Source organism: Rhea americana, unplaced genomic scaffold (assembly GCF_003343005.1).
Source record: "Rhea americana isolate MKP2758 unplaced genomic scaffold, rheAme1 scaffold_129, whole genome shotgun sequence".
In the NCBI taxonomy this organism is placed as follows: Eukaryota; Metazoa; Chordata; class Aves; order Rheiformes; family Rheidae; genus Rhea; species Rhea americana.
In genome coordinates this window covers 923,550-948,965 of record NW_028185361.1, presented here as the reverse complement: position 1 = coordinate 948,965, position 25,416 = coordinate 923,550, and the positions used below count along the sequence as shown (strand labels likewise).

At 38.3% G+C, this 25,416-nt stretch overlaps 1 protein-coding gene across 2 annotated transcripts in view; it reads left to right on the top strand.

Annotated features, from left to right (window-relative positions):
- Nucleotides 1-221: 221 nt before the first annotated feature.
- Nucleotides 222-25,416, top strand: part of ADAMTSL1 (ADAMTS like 1) — a 207,596-nt gene continuing 182,401 nt past the window's right edge. The window contains exons 1-2 of one of the 2 annotated variants that reach the window (XM_085326227.1): nucleotides 222-459; nucleotides 18,665-18,792. In XM_085326227.1, the coding sequence (XP_085182353.1) occupies nucleotides 403-459; nucleotides 18,665-18,792 (185 nt within the window). In that variant the 5' untranslated portion in view covers nucleotides 222-402. Of the gene's footprint in view, nucleotides 460-18,664; nucleotides 18,793-25,416 lie in introns of those variants that run through there. The other variant, XM_085326228.1, reaches the window with a different exon arrangement.

Sequence of the window (25,416 nt, the reverse complement as noted above, 5' to 3'; positions counted from 1 at the left end):
TAAATAGCTCACGTCAAGTGGTGGAATAGAGCTCCTGGAGCATAGTTTGCTGAAGGGTGTGCTGGTCTGCCTCTCTCCTCCTCCTTCTTTTCCTCCTCCTCCTCTCTCTCTATTTTCCTTCCCCTCCGTCTTTCACTGTTAAATTCTCTCTATACCGTTGGCTTTGTTTTGCTGCGGGTCTGATTAGCAAGAGAGGGATTGGCTGCTCACAGCTCAGGGAACACTTCCACACAGCTCGCCGCAACCCAACCACCYACCCCTGGGTCAGGAAATGTGAGCAGGGCTGATGGAGGCGGAGAAGCGGGGCTGAAGGGCTCGCACCAGCGCTGGATGTGACAGCAGGCAGAGGAGCACTTTGCAGCTTGCTCAGTGTCCAGCTCCACTTCTAGCACGGACAAAACCATGGAAGGCTGCCGTTGGGCAACAGCTGGCACCCTGCTTCTGGCTTCCCTTGTCCTGGTAAATGGCATTTCTTTCATGAAAATACATGTCCCTTGCAGCTGTTATTGTGTCTGTGTGTATATGTACATGTGTGTGTGTATGTGTGTGTGTATATGTATGTATGTATGTATGTATATGTATATGTATGCAGGCTTGTGTGCACAAGTTGGTATGTTTTTAATCTCTAAGTCTACAGATAGAAAATGTTTTGAACAAATTATGTAAATCTTATCCTCTTTAAAGAATTGCAGGCTTCAAGCCTTGCTGTTGTAGGTTGCTGCAGACAGAACCAAAAGGTTGATGTTGACATCACTGTTATAAGGTTAGTGTGCAATGACCTGTGAATGGTGATTTGAATGCTTGGAATTTGGATAAGAGATGTTTCTTCCCCCTTTAAATCAAACTATATCATGCTGTAATGTTCCTGGAACTTTCTTCCTTCTTAAAAAAGAAAAGAAAAAATATTTTTTCCTGTGCATATGCAGAGAAACCAGGTACAGCATGTACTAAGCTAATTTTTTGCAACCGGTTTAAATTAGTTMTCATTGTTGCTGCAACTGATTAGAGAGACAAGTTTATGCTAACTTTTGGAGGATTTGTTATGTGATATCTRCTATACTTCAGGGCTATAAAACTGATTGTTAATATATGATTTTCCTGCATACCTCCCTCAGTTAACTGATAAGATGCTCTGCTGCTGAACACTATAGTTGTGCTGCTTAATTGAGAGTGAATACTTAATTTCATAGGTATGAGCTGCCAGATTTCTAGGTATGAGCTGCCAGTTTACTGTTAGAAAATCTGCAGGAAGAATATTAATACACACACTTTTAATAACACAGTGCTCTTGGCATACATAAAAATTAAGCTTTTCTGAAGATTTGGCAGAATGTATATGTTCAAATAGATAAGAAATGTAAAGAAATATATCAACTTTATAGCAGCTTACATATACGTTTATACATATATGAAACAATCTATGTTAGTCTTTGCAAACTAATCTTAACACGTTATTTAGTATTGTTTTGAGGACTAAACTAGTAGGATAACCCTAAGCCAGTAGGATAACCTATTCAAAATATTTACTTATTAAAAATTACTGTATGAATTTTTGTAAAAGAATTTAGATGTATAATCAATAAATATTAATAGATTACTGGAAATAAGAATGTCATCTGGAATKAAAATTAGAAGTCTAGTTTATTTAAAGGTCTATATTCAATATAAAATACAGAGTTCATGTAGAATGTTGTAAAGATAAGCTTAGATTATCTTTCACATATGCAAATGAGAAATTTATTACCTGATGACTGTAATATATTGTAAGCCAATTCTGCAGTACTAATTTGAGGAAGATCAACAGGGTATATGACTGAACGAGACAGTGTAAAGACAGTAGGATTTGTCCCTATGTTCAACTCATAACATTTATGTTTCTCTGTGCTGCTTGTGAATTAAGATCTCAGCCCCTAATTCATGCAAATAAATARTGTGTTCTTCTGTCAAGTATTATGCATTATATTCCATACTATACTAGTTTGTATTTGCGTGACTTCCTCTATTCCAAAATATTTCCCTGTCACCACCTCCTAAATATCTTTGTGCCTTAAGAATAGTGATGTGAAGCAAGCTTAACTTTATTTTTTGAACTGGGCCATTCTTTTACTCCCTCCTTACTCAGGAAAATGGCTTACTTGCTTTCAGCAGGAGATTAGATAAACATGTAAGAATTTGACTTCTAACTTGGATGGAGATAGGAATATCTCCGTACATACGTTACTACAGCAGTTTATTGCAGAGTGAGTTCATGTAGGGCATGGTACAAAACTCACTGAAGTTTTTGAGATTTTCATTGACTCAAAAGAGCATTGGATTTGGCCTGTGACAACTGGCTATTAGCCTCTTAGAATTAGCTTCTAGTCAGGTAGGTGAAATAAGACCTATGAAAATGTACATTTGGATTTATGTGTTTTTTAATCTTGTATGTCTCTAAAACCACTGTCTTGCTAACACTTAGCAACATGAGCAGACCCTAGACCTGTAGCTTTGTAGTGTGGCGGTAGCAGTGTTCACAGCTGTAAGCGCTAAGGCTAAGCAGCAAATGCTCATGGGATTAGTCTCGCAATCATTTATCACCTCCTGCTGTATTTGCAGTAAGACACTATAGACCAAAGTAGCATCTTAGTGCTTTGCTCTGCATCATTGCACAAGAAGACTGCATAGTCCAGAGACAACTCCAGCTCTTGTGCCAGTTGTGCCTAAGGGATGAATGAGTCCAGAGCGGGCATCAGCAATAATCTCTCTCTTCTGTTCCCTCCATTTGCCATTAAGTAGAGTGTATTTCAAGGTAGACTCTAGAAGGGTGTAGTGGTGACTGTAGCACTCTGCCAGAGTTCTCAGCCTTCATTTGGAAGAAATCGTAGTTTTCCTTGGGATAGTGGTGGAGAGGTTACTTGGTAAGGTCTTTTCTTGTTAACTGCCCTAGAACTTGCTGCATACTCAGCCATCCCACTTCTGAGACAATAAGCTATAACACTTATTGCCTGTCTTCAGAAAGTAAGTAAAGACTGAAAGTAACTTCAGAAGATAGTTTATCACTTTCCAGTCTAAGACCAAGTACTTGGATAATTTTGCTTATTGCTCTGTGACCATTCACATGCTAAGGAAGTATTAACAGGTCACTTTAAAAGAAACAAAAGAGTGCAGGAATTCTGTTCCAAAGATTTCCCTTTCTATTGGTTTAAAAATAAAAACCAATCACAAACAAATAGTTGTCTAGCTCAAAGGGCATGCAGCCAAAAGCATAATCAGCCATTGACATATGGTTTCATCCAACCTTGAAGTTAAATCACTTCATGTCAGAAAGACGTTTAATCACATTTGTTTGCTGTTTGCATCTTTTCAGTGGTTTTTAGCTCTCTTGCATGTTTCTGTTACTTAGAGAAGTAACATTAGAAATTGTAATAAAATACATGTGTTTTTCTGCAGATTTTTTTTTTTTTTACTGTCGTAATTTGTGCATGGAAAATAGTCAAACACAATAGTCCATTTCTTCCAGGCTCTTTGGCATTAAATTTCCCCATTATCTAACTGGCTCTGTCTTGGATGACCACAGGCACAATTTACCTGTGGAACAAATATTATATTTCTTGTTTACGTTTGAATGTACAAAGCTTGATGGTTTTTCGTCTTCATGTGCAGGTAAGTCTATCTACTGTTGAAWGTCTGCTCATCTGTTTCTGCATTTATAGCTGCACAGAGAAGGATTTTCCAGTGCAAAATCCAAATTGCACACATATATTTTCATGAATAGTCATGTCTATGTGTAGACTGGCACTTCATCATGCCAATTGGGTAGGGATGTGCTGAAATGGATATTCARCTATACAAAGCTAGGATTTATTCATGTGAATGACCAAAAAACTCAYGGTTGTGGTTTCTGGCCAGTGCTGCCATACTCTGAATGTCTCATGTCTCTAACTTCTTGAATGTCTGGATGCTAGTAAGGATACTCATCACTTTCTCCATAGATTGCTGTAGAATTCTGTGTCTGGAGTTAGTTTAGTACCTCTTCCTTTAGGTTTTGTTTAATAAATCATTTATTTATCCTTCCTTTAGCAGATCCAAAGGATTTGGGGAATTTGGGTCAGACAGCTGGTATAGGATGAAATAAGGTGGTGTGATGGAATTTTTTTCTTGAGGATTTAAGTGAAGGTGCAGTTGGTACTTCATAAAGGCTGTTGAGCTATCGGTCTGATTCATGAGTGACCCTAAAGATGAACACACTTTGTTTTAATTACTTTTAATTACTTTTGTTAAGTTCATAGGTCTAGCAAGGCAAAATAAAAGCAACTGTGAGTGTAAACACTTCAGAGAGTCTGAAGATTAGAACATAGTCACCTGAAGTTACGGATTCATCTGGTGAAAAAACTTGTCTATGAACAATTCAGTAGCCTAAGCAGTTAATGTGATGTCTGAATAGTCCACACACCAGGGCAAAAGCTTTTTAGGAGAGGTCTATCAATTTCTATTTAATYTGAATTTTCTTTGAAAAAAATAAAAACTCTATCCTAGGTTGCTGGCCATCCAAATATAACTTCATGGTTTAGGATAATGTTGTCCTCCTGAAACTGCAGCTCTGTTACCACTGTTGTTACTACTATTGTTTATCATTTCTTAAGCTCATTAGAAAAATCAGACTTCTATGGGCAGGAAATAAACAGATGAAAACATGGAAATTCTGATCTGTTGTTGCAGAGCCAGGGGTTTTATGGATGAAGAAGGAAAGCAGAATAAGATAACCCCCATAAATAACAATCAGAAGGCTGAAGGTAGTGGTAGAAAAATGAAAACCTATCATCTAGCAGAAGCTATGGTATCAGGACTGGGAGCCAGAAGAGAAGGGAAAAAAGGTTCCTTTTTCCTACCCACAAGAATCAGAAAGTTATAGATGTGGTGAACAGAAACCATACAGTGGTAGGAAGTGTTGAAGTCAGRCATGTGTATCATAATACTCTGGTTTGAAGCACAACTTCTCTTTAGCTGATATACAGAAAGGTTTGCCTTCTGTGCTTGGCATCTTTTTTATCAGTGGYTGGGCAGTAGACTTGTCTAGCAGATGCCTGACCAGCTTTGGCTGTTGAAGGCCTTAAAACATCTCCTAGCCCTTAAGTATACGTTCAGGCGAAATGGGGAAGGTAAACAAGAAGTAAACATTGTGAAGTGCATTGTGAATGAAGAGGAGTCCTCCTAGGACTTTAACCATGTATAAAGTTAGACACAGACAAATAGTAGTCAATACTTGGTGTAATCTGGCCATTTGAGATGTCCTTCTCAAGAAATGCTTAGATTTCATCACAGCCCAAGGTTTGTTACTATGCATGATGAGACTTGCTGTATAGAATGAGACCTGTTTCTTTATCAGCAAAACATTTCCCTTATGCAGAAAGGAAAGAGAGAGAGGATAATGTATTTGCAACTGTAGATGCTAGACAGATTTAAAGATTGGTATCATGATTTTAAAGATGCCATTCTCAAACATTTTGCTTATCTTTCAAGAAAGATCACAGAATCACGGAATGGTTTAGGTTGGAAGGGACCTCTGCAGATCGTCCAGTCCAACCCCTTCTGCTCAAGCAGGGTCACCCATAACACATTAGACAGGGTTGCATCCTGGCRGGTTTTGAATATCTCCAGAGACTCCAGAACCTCTCTGGGCAACCTGTTCCAGTGCTCTGTCACTCTCACAGTGAAGAAGCCCTTCCTTATATTCAGGTGGAACTTCCTGTGTTTCAGTTTGTATCCATTGCCTCTTGTCCTGTTGCTTGGCACCACTGAGAAGAGTTTGGCCCCATCCCCTTGACACCCCCACTCCCCCAATAACTGAAAGATAATGGTTGGCAGTATTTTATCTGTCTCTATTGAAGACTCTCCCTTCAGCCTGTCCTATAATGGATAGGGCCATCAGCATTTAACTTTTCACTCATCTTTCTGGAAGTGGTAAATACTATTCTCAGAATACTAATTTTTAAAAAGAATATAAAGGTTTATAAACACAGTATTATCTGAAAATTGAGAGCAAGATTCTCAGCTATATAAATTGATTTGCCTCTGTAAACTGCAATACTGAACTGCTACACCAAATTCCACCTGCTTAGACTTCGTACTAGAGCATTTTATTTAGTTTCTGTTTTTCTTGTGAGTTTTTATACACGGTATTTAAAAGCCATGCATATTAGTAATAAAAAATACCCTCAAAGAAATGTTGGTCATAAATATTCTTTTGTGAAGTTCTGAGTGGCCAATGTATTTAATTTTTTACAGAACAACTTTACTAGGTATTGTGGGTTTGTTTTAGCCTGAATCTGAGTGTGCACATTGAAAACTACTGCAGTCCAGGACCTTCTCTCTGCTTTACTAACAGTAAGGTGTCACTATATCAGAGACTGGTGTCCCCCAGCATGCATTTCTTCCTTTTTTCCCCCTTCAAGTACCTTGATTTGAATTTCATTTCAGATATGAACAATTTCTTTTTTTCCTGCCTGAACCCACTTTCTCCAAACTACTTGAAAAAATAGCCAAAGTTGTGGTGAAGGCAATATAGAMAAGTGACTGGGGGAGGGAAACCAGGGCATGTGGCTTGTGAGATTTATTCATCTTCCAAGGCAGGCGTGTGCAGAAATCTTAATAGTTTTGCCACCTGTGAATTATTTGGATACATCTCGTAAGAGCGTTCCTTTTCTGTTTGTATAGAAGAATAAGTGGTATGTTCACTGATTCTACAGCACATTAATTTTCACACTGCTTCCATTTTCGTTTCTTTTCTTGCTTTTATGGAATTTCTTCCAAAACTTCAACRATATAGGGGTTCCCCTGGAATTTCTGCCTTTCAGGGACTTTTTTTAGAGCAAGTTCAACAGAGGGTGTCAGGGTGGAGGGAAGTGGGAGTTGTGATAAAGTAAGACATCCTGAAATAAATTCCAAGAGTGCTCAAGAAACGAGACAGGAAATTATATGCAACATATAATAAATTCAAACTGTCCTATAAAATAAATATAAGTCATTTTGTTTCCATATGAATGTATTGCAGAGGTGTCAGATTTCCCCTTCTTGCTTTGTCAGATATAATCTTTGTCCCTGCTTGAAGTTGGCTAGTATATTGTTCAAATTCTGTGCTGTATCAACATACYCTGAAGTGAAAAGGAGTAAAGGAAGCAATAACATCTCCTACCATTCTGGTGCAGGCGTCAGATTGGTGTATTATTTATTTATTTACTCACTAACTTATTTAAATTTCTTTCTTTCATCCTGGGCTTTTAAATGCATCTGCTGTTGAGGACTAATGCAACTGAACTTAGCAAGCCCACTGCTTTGTTTTTTTTGTTTTTTTGTTTGTTTGTTTGTTTGTTTGTTTTCATTTTGGCATGTGGATGGATTATGATTTTAAATGTTTTGGATGTGACATTTTCGTAGCTCCTGTAACTTTTAAATAAAGAGAGTGGGAGATTTTCAAGTTACTGTGATTTGTTTGTTTGTTTGTTTTCATTTTGGCATGTGGATGGATTATGATTTTAAATGTTTTGGATGTGACATTTTCGTAGCTCCTGTAACTTTTAAATAAAGAGAGTGGGAGATTTTCAAGTTACTGTGATATCAGCAATGTTTTCCTTAAATGCCTAGCCAGGGCTACATTTTAAAGACAAAAGATCTGAATTAGAAGAAAGGAGAGGTGTGATGTAATTGAATAGAAAGCTCTGAAACTAAAAGCAAAGACTGCCACTGCCTGGGATTTTGCTTTGCTAATCCAAACTGCAGCAGTCTTGTCAGTCTTTGAGGGCTTCAGCCAYCCATAGGTGATGGTGAGCACTACTAAGTAGGAGTGGCTTTTCACTTCTTACCAGAGATGTTAACTGGCATGGAGTGGAATGGTGAGAAACAACTTCTCCTGTACAGCATGCTAGTTCTATAGTGGGTAGGTCTATAATTTTRTTTGGACAGAACAGTGAAAACATAAATTTTTCATCATGTGGGATATGAGATGTCATCATGAGAGCAGCAGCATCTTATATGATGGCAGTTTTTAAGTCCTTATATCTTTATAATTCAATTTAAAGAAATTAAAAGAAGTCCTGATACTCCTGAAAAATCGCCTCCACTTTGATGCCTAAAAATTCCTAACAATAAGGTGTGTTTTCTTTTTAAAGAAACATACATTGATTTGAGATCAGTGCTTAGTGATGAAGGTAGAACAAATGTACTAGATAAACTTTGAGATTTACAGTAATGCCTAATGATTCTGTTAGCATTTTTTTTTTGTTTGTTTGTTTCTGCCTTCATTTTCAGTTGTTATGGCATTGAACCTCTAGCTTTCCTTGTGGATCCTTCTTTCTTTGCTTGCTTGCTTATTTCCTTCCTTCCTTCCTCACCCCCTTTTCCTTCTTACTTTCCCTTCTTTTTCCTTCATTCCTTCCTTTCTTGCTCTCATGCTCTTTCTCATTTTCTTTCTCATCTCGCTTGCTCTTTTTTTGCATAAACACTACTCTTTCAGTTTTCCTGCCTGTACCAGAGCTAAAGTTTTCAACCCTCTGTGTGGCCCCTTGTTGTTAAAATAAATACATATTCAACTCCATGAGGTAACCGAGGGAGATGGCAAACCCTCAGAAGAATGGGAGGCTTCATTTATTTTGGATAAACATCAAAATTGTGGATGCTTATCTGAAATTATACAAATCTTCGGAGAGCTCTCTTTCTTTCTCTGAAATGCCTCCTGACCAGAGTGTGGTATCTTTCTACTGTAACCCATTGCAACTTGTCTTAATGTTATGACTAACTTCAGGGGAGACAGAGCCACCCTGGGGTTGATGAGCCCCTTAAAATCTAGGTTAACAACACAAGGTCTTCCATCTCAGACTTTGAGAATCAGAGTTCGGAAATCCAGTCTGCGTGGAGGTTAGTGCACATAAAGGGCATCACCATTAGACATAGTGGCCTGTACCTCTGTACAGTTAGAGTATAGTATAAGCTCAGTGAAGCTCAAAGTCAGTTTATTTTAGACAAAGGGTAGTGTGTAACATGCACTTGTTCAATGTATTAGTCTGCCTCTGTCAAGGAGGCAGTGGTTCACCTGTGGAGCTTCAGGAGCATGCTGTACAGAGGCCATTTTTCTTGAAGCTGATGCGTGCAGTCTAGCCATACCATGCAGCTTTCATTTCTTGCTGCTTTAAAAATATTTAGCATGAAATAGGCTTTGTCACAAATATTTTTACTTTTTTCTCTCTTTCTACACACCCCTGACCCCTCTTTCTCATTCAATAGTCTTTCTTAAGTGGAATGCAAACCCAAAGTACTTGAGCGTAAGATGCACTTTTGAACTCATGCAGTTTGGGTGGGTTCCGAATTCTGGAAAGTGATTTCACCCATTGTGCATCTGAAACCAGTCCTAGCCTTAAAAACAGTTCTGATTCAATTAGGCGACAAGTCTGAGGCTGAGCCAGCTTGGACCTGCTCTGAGTTGRATCACCCATGTCTGCAGTTTACACCCGCACGGCAGGATTTAAATACAACAGGGTGTTTTAGCTTTGGTCTAAGAGAGCAAGAAAGAGAGCTCTTGTATTCACATTGCTCCCATGGTGCGTATTTTCATGAGGGTAAGTGGAGTGAGAGATAGGACTGATCCRAGATTTATAAGGCGCTGTTATAAAATGTTATAGGGAGCACAGCATGCAGCGTGTTGAAATGATATGGTRTCAGTTCCATCCTCTGCCAGCAACCCCCCTGGCTGGCTGCTGCCCTTTAGGAGAAGAAATGAGCTCACGTTTGGCACATTTCTCCTGGGATGTCCAGTCCAACCGTGGGAATGGCTGTTTTTCTTCTAAAGAACAGAGATGACTGTTTATTTTTTCTTCCCTGTTTTGTTGCAGACTAGAGGCTACATGCTCGTTATGATGGCTCATGAGTATGTGTTTTTAAAAAACTGCATGTATACAGCTATATGACTTGCTTCAGGGCAGGAAGAATCCCAGGGGATGATGGGAACAGCACTGGCAGTGCTTTCCTCCTGCAGAGACCACTCAATGTATGGAGCTAACGATTGTCAGAGTGGAAATGTATACAATACTAAGATCTGATTTTAGGGACAWAGAGAGTTCAGTGCGAGATTTTGTCCTTATTTCTTATGCAGTAACCAGATCAGCATATACATGAGTAGGAAGGGACAAAGAATTACTTCCTCCTGGATGGACCTTTGCTTTCTGTGCTGAAGAAGAAAGGTGCCATCATTTCCCTTTTTTTTTTTGTTCCTGTAGTAATGGGTCTGCCCTGCATGACTGTGCAGTTTAGGAATAAAAGAAGACATACTTTTCCCCCTCAAAGGGGAAGATAGAGTATTCTGGAGGTCAGATACATTTTCCATAAAACTTTCACTGTGGAGATCCAAGGAGGCAGAATTCAGTGTTGACAAGGACTCCAACAGCAACTTTGTACTTGTGTCCTTGGGAACTGAGCTTGCAGTATGTTTATCAAGTGTTTTCCTTCAAGGGAAAGAAAGATTGTCCACCTCTTGCTCTTCGCCTTGGCTCTGTTCACAGAAACAGAATAAGTAGTGGAAAACTGCGAGAAGATCTCAGTGAGATTTTCTCTCCTCTCATCATCAAGAAAGAGTAAATTAAAAACAACCCAGAAGGAGATTTAGATCTTTGTTTATTCCTTTTTGAGAGGCCAAAATGAGAAAATAAATGTTGGATTGATTATCTGTACAACAAAGTATGAATGTAAAATAATTACCTGAAGTGCATACCCACCACATGTGTGTGTGCTCTAGTGCTAGCGCCTTCCTTGGGGCACACAGTCACTTAGATCAAGGGTTTCTTTTGCCAGGGGTTTTCCATAGGAAATACTCTCATGATCCCTTTGCAGGTCTTTTGCCTGGTCTTGCATCTAAAAAGAGGTGAAAATACCTCAGTTAATTTCTGAGACTGTGGAAGCCCAGAGGTGGGTGGTCTAGTTGTAGTCAGCTCAGAACCCCACCGCAGATGGGAGCTGCTRCCCTCTGGGGAGCAGAGGAACCAGCATACAAAGTATCGTCATTTCTGTGTCAAGGGGATTAATGTTCACTGCAGCTACTTTTCATTCCATGTTGTTTGCCACAGGAGACAGTGTTTTAGCGGCGGTGTGAATTGTTTTGTAGAAATCCTTTTGATGAGGCCATATGCAACAGTGTGCAGTTAATTATTACAGCAGCTGCACCTGTGGTTGCTCAGCCTCTCAGTGGCAGCAAACAGCTCTGCTGGGGTCCTGGACACAAAGGGTTTTGCTCTCATGTTCTTTTAACTTACCCTTGTTGTGAGAGCAGAACTCCCATTACCTTGTTAAGTATGCCTGCTGGTTTTTGTGATACTGCTGGAGGCTGGCTGCTGGCAGGTCTGATGGCTGAACTCCTCTGTTYGACCTTACAGAGAGTATAGCTGGGATAAGAGTGTTGCCAGCAGGTGGAGGGAGGTGATCCTGCCCCTCTCCTCAGCCCTGGGGAGGCCTCATCTCGAGTACTGCATCCAGTTCTGGGCTCCCCAGTACAAGAGAGAAATGGAGCTACTGGACAGAGTCCACATATGGCTACAAAGATGATCAGAGGGCTGGAGCACCTGCCCTGTGAGGAACGGCTGTGGGAGCTGGGCCTCTTCAGCCTGGGGAAGAGAAGCCTGAGGGGGGATCTGATCAAKGTGTACAAGTACCTGAAGGGAGGGTGTCAAGGGGGTGGGGACAAACTTTTTTCGGTTGTCCCATGTGACAGGACAAGAGGCAATGGGCAGAAATTGAAGCACAGGCAGTTCTGCCTGAATGTGAGGGGGAATTTCTTCCCTGTGAGAGTGACAGAGCACTGGCACAGGTTGCCCAGAGAGGTATTCTCTGGTAGGTATGCCCTATTCTGATTCAATGAACACAAGCTGTCTACCACACCAGCTTAACAGAGTTCATCCATCCATCCCAAGGCARCTCCCTTGGGAAAAGAGTGTAAGTCAATGTTTGTTCCCATTCAGTCCTTGAATATTTTGCTGAGGCTACCCTTGAGAAGAGCTCTGCTTGTATGAAGTGTATGAAATGGGCAARTGTCTACTGGGAGTAGGATAGCAATTGCTCCCATGGTGAATCCTAGTGCTTCAAAGGAAATATACTTCTCACAAGGGTGATGCTTATCTTAATATACCCTCTCTTCAGCATGATGCATTTGTTCTGGAAGAGTTGATGTGTTCAGTCATACAGTAGTGTTTAAAATAATGTGCACTTCCTTATACTTTGATACATTAAATATGTTTTTTTGTACATTGGAAACTGGCCACGTTAAGATATTTTACTCATGATATTTCCAAGATAATAGCTCAGAAATGTTTCACGGCTAATCAGAAATGTCTGGCATGTTAACATTTTGTTTGACAGTAATTACCAATATTAATTTAACTGTCTGTGATTTTTTTTTCTGCTTTGCCTTCCTTTAAAAAACAGAGATTTCAAAGCAATTTCCTATCTGAGCTGTAATCCAGGTGTTACCTTGGATAGAATGCAAAAAAGATACACGACATTGGGCAAATTAAATCTTATAAATTGAATTCTTATGTTGTGTCAAATTTGGAGATAGATGTTTCTTAGAAAGGGATGAAGTCAATAGTCTTGTCTCCTAACTTTACATACCTACGTAAGTGCTGAGAGCAGTTTCTTCTTGATTCACTATAGMCAGAATTTCAGTGCTGTGTGAAGCATGTATTTAACCTCAGTGACAAAATAACATTGAAGCATCATCAAAGATTACTCAAAGGAGAGAGACTGTATGGCTTGGCAGGAACTCATATAGGGATTTGCTTGGATATATCTGGAAAGGAAGGGCAGAAAGACTATATAACACAGAAAAAATACTGTTTTTCTACTCTTAATATCATTTTCACAGTAGCAAAAGACAGTTTTAGGCGGTGGCCTCAAAGGAGCCTTGCATATTGTCACTGACAATACATCATGCCCTTAAACAGTGGGGATGTGATAAGAACCAGATGAACTTCTTAACCAAAACCAGCAGTGAATATCATCTGCAGAATAACTGTGGTTTATACTCTGTATCAGTGCCTTATCCAACAATGGGTTAATTGCATTCTTCACTGCCTATGTTGCTGGCCAGTGTAGGGAACAGAGTGGTTTCTTGAAGAATRTGATTTTAGCGACAATTTTACAGAAGGAGGAAGACTGGAACCCTTGGAAACTGAAGAGAAGTTAAATGACATGATCTGCATTTATACATGTTCTCTGTGCAATGCTGACAAATAGTTGGATTAGGAATTGTTGTAGGGAGACTCTCGTTTGAAAGAAAACTTTAAATTGAGTTTCAGTATGTTACCAAGATATTTATTTTTTTCAGGACAGAACTTCTTTTATAGCTCACATGACATGAACAGAGGTCCTGCTGCTTTTTCTGTTTCTCCCTTTATGTACCTACATGCATATGTGTACACGTGTTTTTAAAAGAAACTTGGTTCTCTCATCAGAGATGCAGCTCTTGTATGGCCAGGCAGCTGTTGTGATTAAAGTGTGTCTGACACTTGTCATGTTTTTCACACACTATTCCAGATGGTTTAAGTGGTTTCTATGTTCTGTGTGTTAAAGGAGACACTGGGAAGGATCTATTCATAGTCTGACCAACTCACGGTCTGAATATAACATGAATACCTGAGAACTCTTTGATAAATTCAGAAATTATTATCAAACATTGGAACTGGAATTTTTTAAAGATTAAAGTATACTGCACTGTTCTAGGCTTCTTTAGCAATTTCATATTATTTTTATTTATGTTTTCAGATAATTTTTGTTCAGCTTATGGTTTAAAACCTGTTTCTCCTTTATAAACATCTTCAACTGAATACTGTATCCATTGACAGTGATTTAATCCTTTTTGTCTTGTGTACACCTGATCCTTCCTCCTTTTCTATCCAAATACATAGGGGTTTGCTTCTCTTTCTCATTAGGAAGATGATATTATTAGGAAATGTTAAGTACCCATCCCCCTTTCTTCTGGAGTAGCTGTTTTGAATGGTAGTTGCAGGATCAGCCTGAGGTTAAGTGTGTAAAGAAGTGTAAACATAGTGTTGAATTTGATTAGTGCCAGCAGACTTGTGTGTGTTTGCCATTTATAATCATATTGCTTRCATGAAGTGACATTTCTGCCATTGATGCTCTAGGAGTCAGGACATGCTGTTTTTTGTGTGGACAAAGCACTGAGTGTTTCCTAGGAAGCTCAAACTGAGGTCCACCTCGGGATGGACAGAATGGAGGGAGTTCTTTTGATATCAGTGGCATGGTTAAATGAGCCAAGATGTGCCTCTTCATCCTGCTCACTTGGGATATGCTGGTGTTTAGAGAAACACCAATCTGGAGGAGAGCAGCTGGCAGAGTTTTAAAGACTATTTCTAAAAGAGAAGTTAGTATTACTTAAAGGAAGCCTCAGCTTGTGGCAGTTTTACTCCTTGCTGTTTTGGAGTGTATTCCTCTCCTTTCTTCTTTTCCTTTTTTCTTTTTTTTTTTTTTTTTTTTTTTTTTTTTTTTTTTTTTTTTTTTTTTTTTNTTTTTTATGTCTTTTTTTTCCTCTCTCTTTGCTTTTTATGGCAGGAACTGGAGGGCTTTAAAGACTTCTCTAGCAGTTCTTGTACTGTAGCGCACTGCACTGTTCAGTATGAAAGTATTTTTTTATGTAGGTTATTCAGTTTAGTTCCCTTTGGTGAAAGTGGGTAGAAATTATTAGTAGTATAAGCTACTTTTGAAGGTTTTGTGCTACACAGTGAATTAACTGCATGTATTCTTTAAACCTGCATTTTTTTTTTTCAGATTTAAAACTGTCTTTCAGGCATTGCTAGAGCTTCAGGTTCAGTCTTAACTGTATAGTTTATAGAAGGGAAAAACTCTCTACTTTCTTTAACATTAAACACAAATGGAGTTAAAATGAATTATGTTTATTCCACTTGTTAAAAGAAAACTTGGAGCCTGTTCTAGCTTGAGATCGCATGCTTTCTGGAAATATATAGGTCTTATAACAAATCTTGGAATGCAAATAACAGGCACATGGTTCTCCTCTGGGTGGGAGTACACTTTATCTCAGAAAATTTGGACCCCTTAGAATGTCTAGCTGTGCTGATGTTATAATTTGTGATGAGGTAAGAGCACTTGGTTCATGTGACTTCACCTTTTTAATTATACTTTTGACTGTGCTTTCAACCAGTACTGAAAGATCAGGTCATGCATCCATTTACAGTTTGAAAATATTTGTTTCCTTATAAACTAAGAGCACAGATATACATTTTCATTTTATAAAAATACCTTTCAGAAAGCAGCCAGCTAAAATAACCTCAGTAAATTGGCATGTCACTACTCCTATCTCACGTGTAAATGCTAATAAGATTGTATCTAGGGGATGGAATACATCTGTGAAACTATTGGATGTGTGATCTTTTGCAGCTGTGGGGATTGGCCACAGTCTCAGTTTGATCACTTATCTCACTTTAACTTTTAAATTTACCCTTGCAATTATAGTGTTTAATTGGAATTAATTCATGTTAAATTTCAATATAGATAAGAAAGCATCTGGGAATGTCAAGTCATTGTGATACACTCATTATACAATCCAGTGTTATCTCTCACTAGACTAAATTAATTCAGCCTATTTTTTCTGTAAGTAGATCCAGAGCAAAATTACATCATACTAAACGTTACAGCAATTTAAAACTGATTCAGTTACCCATCTAAACTATGCCGTAATCTTCAAAAAGGTTTTCTGCAGAATGAAGTGTGCTTAAAATGCCCTTCCAAACTGCACACTGTGAAGCAGACTAAAAATGGAGGTACCATAGAATCACCACAGTATTTATCCTGGCTAGCAATCTCCACGTGGTAAAAGTGCAAAAATAGAGTAGTAGAGTCAGTGGAGATGCTTTAGCAGAGCTGTCTAAGGAAAGCTTGCCTTCTGGGTGCTTGGCTTAAGTTCCTTCTCATTCACAGGATTTATTTGATTAATTAAAAAAAAAATCTGAGAATTGTGCAGGGGTTCCTTTTCAGCCTTTCATTTAATGTTCTAGTCCTGGACCCCATTAATTCACTGGGAGTTTTCCTTTGACCTCAGTGTGCTGTAGACCAGATCCTGAAGGTGTTTCAGAAGGGTTGGCCCTGTTTGTGTCAAAAAGACAAGAAGACTCAACTCTATTTATGTGGCATTTGTGTATTTACCTTTTAAAATGCATCCCCTGCTTTAAAAATGGAACACTCCAGTCTTTGAAGAATCCATGAGCAGCAGCATGAGGAATGCAGAAGGTGTCCATTGGGAAATGCCAAGGAGCAGCAGTTGTGTGGACAGTAGTGGTGTGTTTTTGTGCATTAGCCCTGCACTCAACCCTTGTCACTCACCAGGCTCTTCCTTTCAAAAGAAATAGCCATATTTGGTGTGTCTGCAGAGAGGAAAATAATTTCTCTTTTCCCTCTTTCCATCTAAACAAACTGACTCATTGCTCAAGATGAGGCTTGGACTGTGCTATAATAAAAGAAATAATGAAAATAGAGGGAAGGAAGAGGAACTGGTCAAATAGGTGACTGCAAATCTTAGTTTCTGTTCTTGAAATAATTTCTCCTTAGAAGTTTGCTGGTTTGGTATATGCTTCTGATCTCATTTAGCCTGGTTTAACACCATCCAATATCATGTAGCAATTGATTGTGTCAGTGTATCTGAGAGTATTTTTGAAATGAAAATAGCAATATAATTACTCTGTCAACCTGAGTAAGCTGGTCTGTGAGCTGATTTAAGTTGAGTGTAGAGACAGTTTATTAAAGAGATGGACCTTCACTTCAGCCAGTCTTGTTCCTGGCCATTTATTCAGCATCATAGATGACACTAGTGGATGAACAGCAATCTTCTTGCAAAAATTTTTAGGATTTAATGATTTCCATGTTAGAAAATTCTCTGAGCATTTGTAGTTAGAACATGTAATACATTCTTGGTTCCTAAAAATAAACTGAATAGATCTCTTACTGTGATAAATCGCAATTAACACACATTTTATATGTAGAAGTGCCAGACTTGCTATAGACACAAACTGTTTGGTTTTGGATCTTGGTTCTCTTTGACAAATTTAGTACCTTCCTTAAGCAGATATGTACTGAAACTGCTCACATCCCCAAACCATCATTACCACTTCCTTTTTTGCCTGTGAATAACAGTATTCAACATTGGAGTATTTTGCTGGGTTTTGGATTTCATTACAAAAGTTTTACTCACCTCCACTGAAGATAAAATTATTTCTGTGTTGAACTATTGCTGTGTCCCAGAATAATCCTTCAGTGTTGTCAGCTGATACTGATTCCTCCAACACCAGTTAGCAGTGATGCCTGCTGATTTTTCTCTGCACAAAGTGTACTGCAAAAGCTATCCACATATATTTGTCTCATCTTCTCTTTTATTCCAAATACAATTAGAAATGCAATATTCGTTAGCTGGTGGCCCACAACACGAGATAGATTTTGAATGAAAACGTGACTAGGTATTTTCCATGCATGCTTTTGTAGGTTATTCAGGTTCCTCCAGCAAAATGACTTTGTTCAAGAGGGACAGTATCTATCCAAGTGGTTGAATCATTTGTGTCCTTACTGACCAATGGTTGTGAGATGCAGTTGCATAAATGAAAATGAAGTGCTACAAACTGATGTGACTGTACTACTTGAGGTAGATACTGCTGTACTTTGGTGGGTTAATCATGGAAGAGTTGAGTGTTTCTGAGTCTATCAATCAGTGCTGCTTCTCTATAGTGTGTTTGAGTCCTACTGCTCCCCCTACCAACAACACCGTCTGGGTCTGTGCCTGGCATATAAGGAGTCCAGTTCTTCAGATAGTGTGTGCTTTCTGTTTTATGATAGAAACTATTATATATAAAGCAATTTGGGAATCTATCCAAAGAGCTTCATAGGAGATCTTTGGACAGTGATGGTTCCACACAGACTGAAACACAGAAAGTTCCACCTGAATATAAGGTAGAGCTTCTTCACAGTGAGAGTGACAGAGCACTGGAACAGGTTGCCCAGAGAGGTTGTGGAGTCTCCTTCTCTGGAGATATTTAAAACCTGACTGGATGTGATCCAATCCAACGTGCTGTGGGTGACCTTCTTGAGCATGGGGTTGGACTGGTTGATCTCCAGAGGTCCCTTCCAACCTGAGCCATTCTGTGATTCTGTGATTCCAGTTCCTCATGGCAAATGCATGAAGGTCATGTGTTCACTGTCTCTGCTCCATGTTGATTCATTGTTTTCCTTTCTCTCTTCAAGGGCGTCTTGGAAAGCACTTTCTAATATATGCCTTTTTTCATTTCTAGCACAGCAACAGAACATAAAAGCACAATTTCTAAGATCACCATACTAACTTCTTCTTTATAATCAGGAAAAGACCCTTGTCTCACTGTTGTTCAAAGTACTATTCTGTAATAATCATCATCAGTTTCAAACTGAGGCAGAGCATAATAGTTTGAATGAAAGCAGCTTCTACAACACCTCTAACTGCAAGAACCAGTTGTTGCCAAACAGTAGGAGCATCAGTGGACAACAGATTTGTTTGGTGCTTTTAAAGACCAAGATGATACCCATTATAAAGAAGAGTTAAGTTAGCAATGATAGTTTTTTTTTGTCTTTTTCCTGATTTTTTTTTTCTCCCCCTCCTCAGAGCTCCAGAACAGCTCGCTCTGAGGAAGACCGAGACTCACTATGGGATGCCTGGGGTTCATGGAGTGAATGTTCACGCACTTGTGGTGGAGGCGCTTCATATTCATTGAGACGCTGCCTGAGCAGCAAGTAAGTTGGTGAATGCTTTTTACTTTGCTGATGTGAGAGCTCAACCAACCAGTATATATCAGACCATAAGAAACAAACAGTAGAGGTCTCAAATATGCTGAAATTTCAGCCTCAGTGTTAGAAAATAATGGACTATTTTCATAATTCAGGCAGTCAGCTAACATGTTTGATAAGCCAATACCCCTTTTAAGTATAGTGAGAACCTGTGGAGACATAAAAGTTTCCTGCACCATTTACTTAAGCAGCGGCTGTTGGCTGCTGGAAAAGGAAGCCTCTGTATGCTTTCATCTTTTCAGCAGTAATCCTTTTCATGTACATATACTAGACCACATTAGTTTTCATTAGTTTTAATGGCCTATAATCTCAGTCAGACTGAGAACAAAAAAGCATCATATTGACCCAAAATATCCTGAGCTATATAGAGAAGAATGACAATTCTGCTGAGGGCATCTTGCAAATTAAATTTCAGGTAAGAAAGTTTCCATATCATAAATTGTTCCCCAACAGTGAGAGGTAGCATGCCCCAGTGCAAAGGTGTAGTTACCCAGAATCAGGCTCCGTGGATTTTATTCCTACCTGGTTGCTAAATTGTAGTGAAATGCAGACACATCCCTTGACTCTACTCTACTCATCCCATTTCTACTCTAGGCTATGTATAAATTAACTTTGCAAAATGTTTCTAGCAAACATTATTTCTATTTACATTAGTAAAAGTACCTGCAATAATCAGAATAGAGATTATAAATATTAATAGATTCCTGATAAAGGATATGAAGGAAAACTGTAGACCCAAATTTTGTGCCTTATTTCCAACTCTGACACCTTGGATATTGTAGTATAAAATATGTAATATATTTTTCTATCTTGCATATGTTTTTCTTTCATGTGTTTGTAAAACTAATATTAATAAAACAAATCAAGACAGTACACTCCAAAATTGTTTYTTATGTCTAACATTTAATTCATGATGCTGTTTAGTGATAACAAGAAATAGCATAAGAATTGTGCTATTCAATGTATTATTGAATCATAAGGTCAGAATAGAATATTATGCATTTTAACTTTATCTATGAACAATTCAGTCTCCTAGTGCCAGTAATTACTGGGTTAGTAGTGTACAACAATAGGCTGGGAAAAGAAAAGGTAAGTAAAGGCATCTACTGAAACCAGGAGGAAGATAGTACTCTTCCATTCCCATGGGGAAAACATCAGAATAATTTCACTTCTAAACTTGGGACCAAATTGTCGTAGTTCAGTAGCAAATAGGTGTTCTGCAGAGACCTAGAAATCACGAATTACAAAGACAGGAACTTCTTGTCATCATTCACAGTGTGAATCATAGCTACCATTTTAGACTAAGAAAAATAAATGATCTTGTAAATGTTCCTTTTTGTAAGTGTGATGCCCCAGACATATCAGGAGATCTGGGACATCAGTGTATTATGATGACTTCRTGATTACACTTCAGTTGCCTCACTGAAAACTGCCTCAGTATTTCTAAAGCGCAAAAGTCTTGGAGCTCCATAATAGTAGCAGTCATAGTGYTCTGTAGAATGTGTGCATGTGCCATTCCTTCCGTGTAGACTCTCTGGCTTCTGCTTGATTTTAGTCCCTGAAGGGGACCCTGAAGCTACCCTACAGAAACAGAAAATAAACTCATAATTCATGAAGTACGTGCCTTTGATGCAGTAACTTTCTACTGTCCCTTTAGAACCTCAGCAGTTCTTCCTGCTTTACAAAACAAAATGTAAACTTTGGCCCAGTAAGAGATGGAATCTCTCTGYTCCAGGAGAGGATGTAGGGGCTTTATTAGATACACAACTTCCCCTAGCTAATAGCAGTAGTTTATAAATGCGAAAATTGGAATCTGAATTAGCACAATATCAAATATGTGATTGTTTTTCCTTTCTTTTCTGATCTGAATGCAATGATTAATGAAAACCAAGAATTTTAAAAGATAATTTTTGTGCTGGGCAAGCATTTTAAGATGCTAAAAAAAAAAAAAAGTGGGAAAGGCAGGAGGCAGCAGAGGAAAGAAAGTCATCCAAACCTTAAAGGCTTGGAAATAAGCCTAAATGCACAAGAATTCCAATTCTGGCAAGAGGAGGAAAAAATGTCCGGCACTTTGGGACAATTTGCTGGTTGGTACAGTTTATCTCATGTATCTGCTATGTATAATTGTGCAGCACTATGGAGGAAGATACTAGGTATTTTTGGCAAATAAAATTTGGCAATATATTTAGTGTTTTGGAACAAATTAATCCTAAATACTTCTCTCCTTGTGAGAAATGTTCATAATGTATTACATCTCTTAGTTCTGTATGTGGTGGTTTCCAAGAGATTAAATGTAAAGGGAGAGCCCAATGCRTTGGCTTTGAAGAAATGCAAAGACTAATTGCCCGTTCCTAAGCACCATTAAGATATGCAACTAAATAAAGGAAACCAGTTTTATTTTCAGCTTTTATTTGCCAAAGCTATGAAAGCGCTTGTGTTGTTTGTTTTGGGAACATGCTTTGTGCTAGCCTTTTACAGATGCAGTGAAAAAGAATGGAAAATGCTAGTATGAAATCCTGTTTTCTAGTGTATTAGGTGACAAATATTTCAGAATAAAGGCYCTTGAATAGTACGTGTACTTAGAACAACTAGTCCTGATTATGTCTAGAAGATGAAGTGTGATAGCAAAATAAATATATGCCAGTCACATAAGAGTGGTCAGCTTGAATCAGCCATGAAGCCTGGCATCTTCTTTGAGCAGGGACTAGCACTCCCTGTCTCAGATATTGCAGTCAACCCCAGAAAGTGTTTTGCCCTTGAGTTTCAATATTTATTGATACAAAGCTCAGAAAAGAGAAATTGCTCATTTATCTCCTCTGTATCATGAACTGTCATGTGATAAGCCATGTGCTTTTTTAAAAAAACCTAATACCGGAGAATGTCAAAGTAGAAAACCATGGATAAGGAAGGGGAATGACTGCCATCCTTCTTCAGACTAATAGGAAAGAGGAAAAATGGAATGACCCCAGGAAATGCTGAAGGCTCTTCACAGCAAGTTGGTGGTACATGTGGCTGGAGCAGAAAAGGAGACTGCTTTGGGTGGTTCCACGAATACTGTTCTAGGAAAACACAGGCTGCCCCTGGACATTAGATGTGGCACTTGCTAGGATGCTCCATCATGAATAGTAGATTGCCAGATAACACTGCATCACTGACCAAAACTTGTAGAGAGGAGAACCAAAGGTCACTTCCCTCCCCCCAAAAAAGCTAGCAACTCTTTTGGTTCTATAAAGAACAGAGTTTTATTAGCTACTGGATACCTTGGTGACAGGTACTCTGGAAATATATAGGCAGAACAGGTCACTGGATATGGTCATTGCATGTTCCCCAGAATCTGGCTTTTATTTATTGCTGACTCCCTTTACATAGCTCAGCTGGAGTGAAACTACTAGTATGTCATACAGGATAGTGATTGATTGTAGTTGTTTATTCAGACAAGGTGCTTCATAAGTGTGTATGATGATTCTTGTGACTCAGACAGAATATTAAATGGTTGAGCGTTCTTTAGGTACCTGATATTCATGTGAATTTATTTCTTTTCTTTATATTTGAATATATTTTCACACCTAAAAGATCCTGATTGCAAAAATTCACTGTGTGTTCCAGAATCGTATTTTACATATTAGCAGAAGTTGCACTAAATACTAACATTATTTTAATGTTTCTAAGCTTGTCAGGATGGTAATTATGATTTTTTTCCTATCTTCCAGAATTATCCGCAATTTCTAATAACACAAGGTTGAACAGAGCAGAAAAGCAGAATCTGCTAGAGCTATGGGAATGATTTTGGCAGATAATAGATAGATAATAGTCCATTTTCTCAATCTACTTAGAAATACTATCCATTATTTTTACTGCTGTTTCTAGCTAAAGCAAGAAGCAGGGAACTGTTTCCATAAATGTATGGCAGAATGTGAAGCTAGATGTGAAGTCCCATGGATACTGAATCTAAGTTTAAAGGTAAAAATCCATGATCATAACTGTTACCTCCGGGAAATCCTGTGTAAGCTGTTAAACAGAGTGGAGGTTTTCTGCCATTAAGTGAGTGATATATGTTCAATAGGAGAAGAAAGTCAACATTAACGTTTTCCTGACAAATTTCCCTCAGCAGTAAAAGTGACAGAGATAAAAAACAAAAAGAGGGTACTCATGTGTGAGAGTCATGATCCCAGTTTTGGTGAGATGCTTTATTCCAGTTCTGTTGGAACTTGCTGGAATTTTTCCCTCTTTTTTCAACTTTCTCACATCCTTCTCACCTAATGACTGGCATTTGGTAATGAAACTCAACTAGCAGTATGAATGAGTGTTCCCATTCACTCTACTTGCAAAGTTAATTGAACTAAGAGATACTATAAATTGGATGCTGAGCCCACTGCTATTGCATATTGCAGGATGAAAAGACTAGATCTGCGTAATTGACTGTCAGTTCTATCACATTTTGATTCAGTCGCTCCATAAAACAGCCACCGAGATAGCTTTGAGGACTAGGTTTAATGATAAGCTAAATTAGTTCAAAATAGCTCAATTTACTGGTGTGTGACAGTTTTTATTAGAAAGGATATAGCMCAGAATATGATAGATTTATTTCATTAAAGACTATTGCTTTCTGATTTTCATCGCATAGATTATCAATTTGAGAATCAAGTATCAAATGGTTCAGTGACAGAATAGCTGCAATTGCATGTTATTCATGTTACTTTAAAATTGAATGTTAACAACAGGAACCCACTACCACAATACTGATTAGCACTGAAAAGGAGATATATCCAATACTATATATCTAAAAAATATTGCTCAAAATTTCTGTATGTGTCCCTTTGATACCAGAGCATTGCCAGTGTTGTGTTGCTGCTTTACTGATGAATTTAGAATTATTCCACTGAGTGGCTGTGGTCCCTAATTTCACAGTACAGCCATAGACTCTGCTGTCTTAGAAAGCATCCACAGTATTTCATGTCCGTTTAACACTGATAAATGCAGTGTAAGTATGCAGGTATGATCCTTTAAACATTGTGAATGATATAACTGTTCTAGTTTTTGGGTTGCTTCTTTATCAGTTAGTTGTGTTAATATACATTAACTTTCATTATGCAGTGATATCAGTGCAGTCCATTTTAATTCTGGCATCACTAAATTAGGCAAAATTATGCCAATTTATAGAATTTTTCTATGCCTATAGGAATTATTTAATTTATGTATTTTTAGAATGTGCCTTCTGGTACCAGTTTTYCTAAGTCTGTAGAACACACAGCAGAAACATTTTACACATATGATGCCGTAATTACTAGATATATCCACAAATGGGTGGATATATCTAATGAAGCATACCAAGTTATTGATTTTACTTCCATTCAATGTCATAGAATTCTTAGGTCAYTTGTGCTACTAAATGATTTAAGAAGATGATTCTCATAATCCTCATCGAACCAAGATGCTATCAGTGACTATCTCTGTATGCTAGTGTAGCGTATTRTTTCATGCAAATGACCCTCAAGGTATCTTAACAGCTCTCCTTTTTCTGCTTCAGTTGGTAACTCTGTAGCTGTTTTTACTCCACTTTATCATGTCTTTTCTGTGCTATAGTGAGCAATTTTAAACACTTGGAAGAAACTTTGAATATATTTATTTTATAGATGTTGCTAGATAAAGCCTTGCCACCTAGCACTTAAAAAAATAATGTATTTGTTTTTATTCATTGTGAGGTTAGTCAAATCTGTTAATATTAGAACGTTTCCTGCTTTCATCTGATGGAGAAGCATCTCCAATTTTCCAGAGAGTTTACAATTCCAATTTCAGAAGAAATGAGCTCCACTCTTGAACTGAGTCAACACTATACAAAGCTGCAAACTTCGTACAATTCAGAGCAGCACTGTAGTCTTGGAAAAGCCAGTTAGTCCCACTGTGCTTGCTTTCCTAATTTTAAGCTGCTGCACCACAATAAAAGTTGTTAAAGTATACATAAGACGCTTTTCCATGTGATCCGTTACTAGAGTTGGCACAGCTGGTATTCTGGATGAGAAACTGGACTGTACTAGAATGAATGGTAGTCAGAGTTTTTCCTACAGTTGTGAGTGATAGCTGTGATCTCCACAAACCTATCTCTCTATTGAGAAGCAACCTACATTTTTAAAAAAAGTCTGAGAAGCCTTCACTTAGGTGATACGTTGTTTACAAGTCCAGGTTCTCTTGAAAGTTCTGTATATTCATATCTTTCAATAAATCTATTTTGAGCTATGAGTGAAAAAGAATTAAATCAGTCAGGTTTTGCTTGAGGAGTTTTTGTAAGTCTCACTACCTATAAAAAAGGTAAACTGTGTTTCTGTAAAGCCACAAGCAATAGATTGTGCTTGAGAGAGCATGAACATTTTAGCACCTTTGGGCTAACACATGACTCAGGTTCAAACTTCCTCAGAGCATGGGGAGCTTGAGTTTCTGCTCAGCACATTCGTTTTGTAAAGACCAGATGCAAAACTTGGATCCAGATCTGAGCTCAGGCTTGTTCAAATTGGAGGTGCTAGTGCATTTGGGCCTGCAATGTATTTTCAGTGATATCTTTGTGCTACAGCAGGT